The sequence below is a fragment of the Sinocyclocheilus grahami genome, unplaced genomic scaffold (assembly GCF_001515645.1).
Source record: "Sinocyclocheilus grahami isolate Dianchi unplaced genomic scaffold, SAMN03320097.WGS_v1.1 scaffold2455.1, whole genome shotgun sequence".
Taxonomy (NCBI): Eukaryota; Metazoa; Chordata; class Actinopteri; order Cypriniformes; family Cyprinidae; genus Sinocyclocheilus; species Sinocyclocheilus grahami.
In genome coordinates, this window is record NW_015507634.1 from 3,148 (window position 1) to 3,467 (window position 320).

The 320-nt window shown below is 41.6% G+C and overlaps 1 protein-coding gene across 2 annotated transcripts in view; it reads left to right on the forward strand.

Moving 5' to 3' along the window:
• The first annotated feature begins 50 nt into the window (after positions 1-50).
• LOC107575074 (transcription factor Sp1-like) overlaps positions 51-320 on the forward strand; it is a 35,526-nt gene continuing 35,256 nt past the window's right edge. For both annotated transcript variants that reach the window (XM_016261488.1, XM_016261489.1), the window contains exon 1: positions 51-129. In XM_016261488.1, the coding sequence (XP_016116974.1) occupies positions 67-129 (63 nt within the window). In that variant the 5' untranslated portion in view covers positions 51-66. The remainder of the gene's footprint in view (positions 130-320) is intronic.

Genomic DNA, 320 nt, shown 5'->3' on the forward strand with positions numbered 1-320 from the left:
TTGACTAACTAGCTCATGCTGTATCGCTGACTGAGTTTGTTGACTGTGTCAGATCAACAGAATGAAATGGCGGCGTTGCTGGACCGCGACACAAGCTTCATTCAGAAGAGAAACTCCAGTGCGACTCAAGTAAGTCCTTCAGCTCATGTTGAGTTTGCTCTGTGTGTGTGTTTGACTCTGGCTCACTAGCTATGTTTCCAATCCAAAGATACAAATTTAACTTATGCGCAAAACTGGAAAATCGCATAAAACATTTGCAAATAAAGCACCGTTTTCATCCAACGAGTCAAAGAGAACAAAATCGTCACTTTCTGATAAAC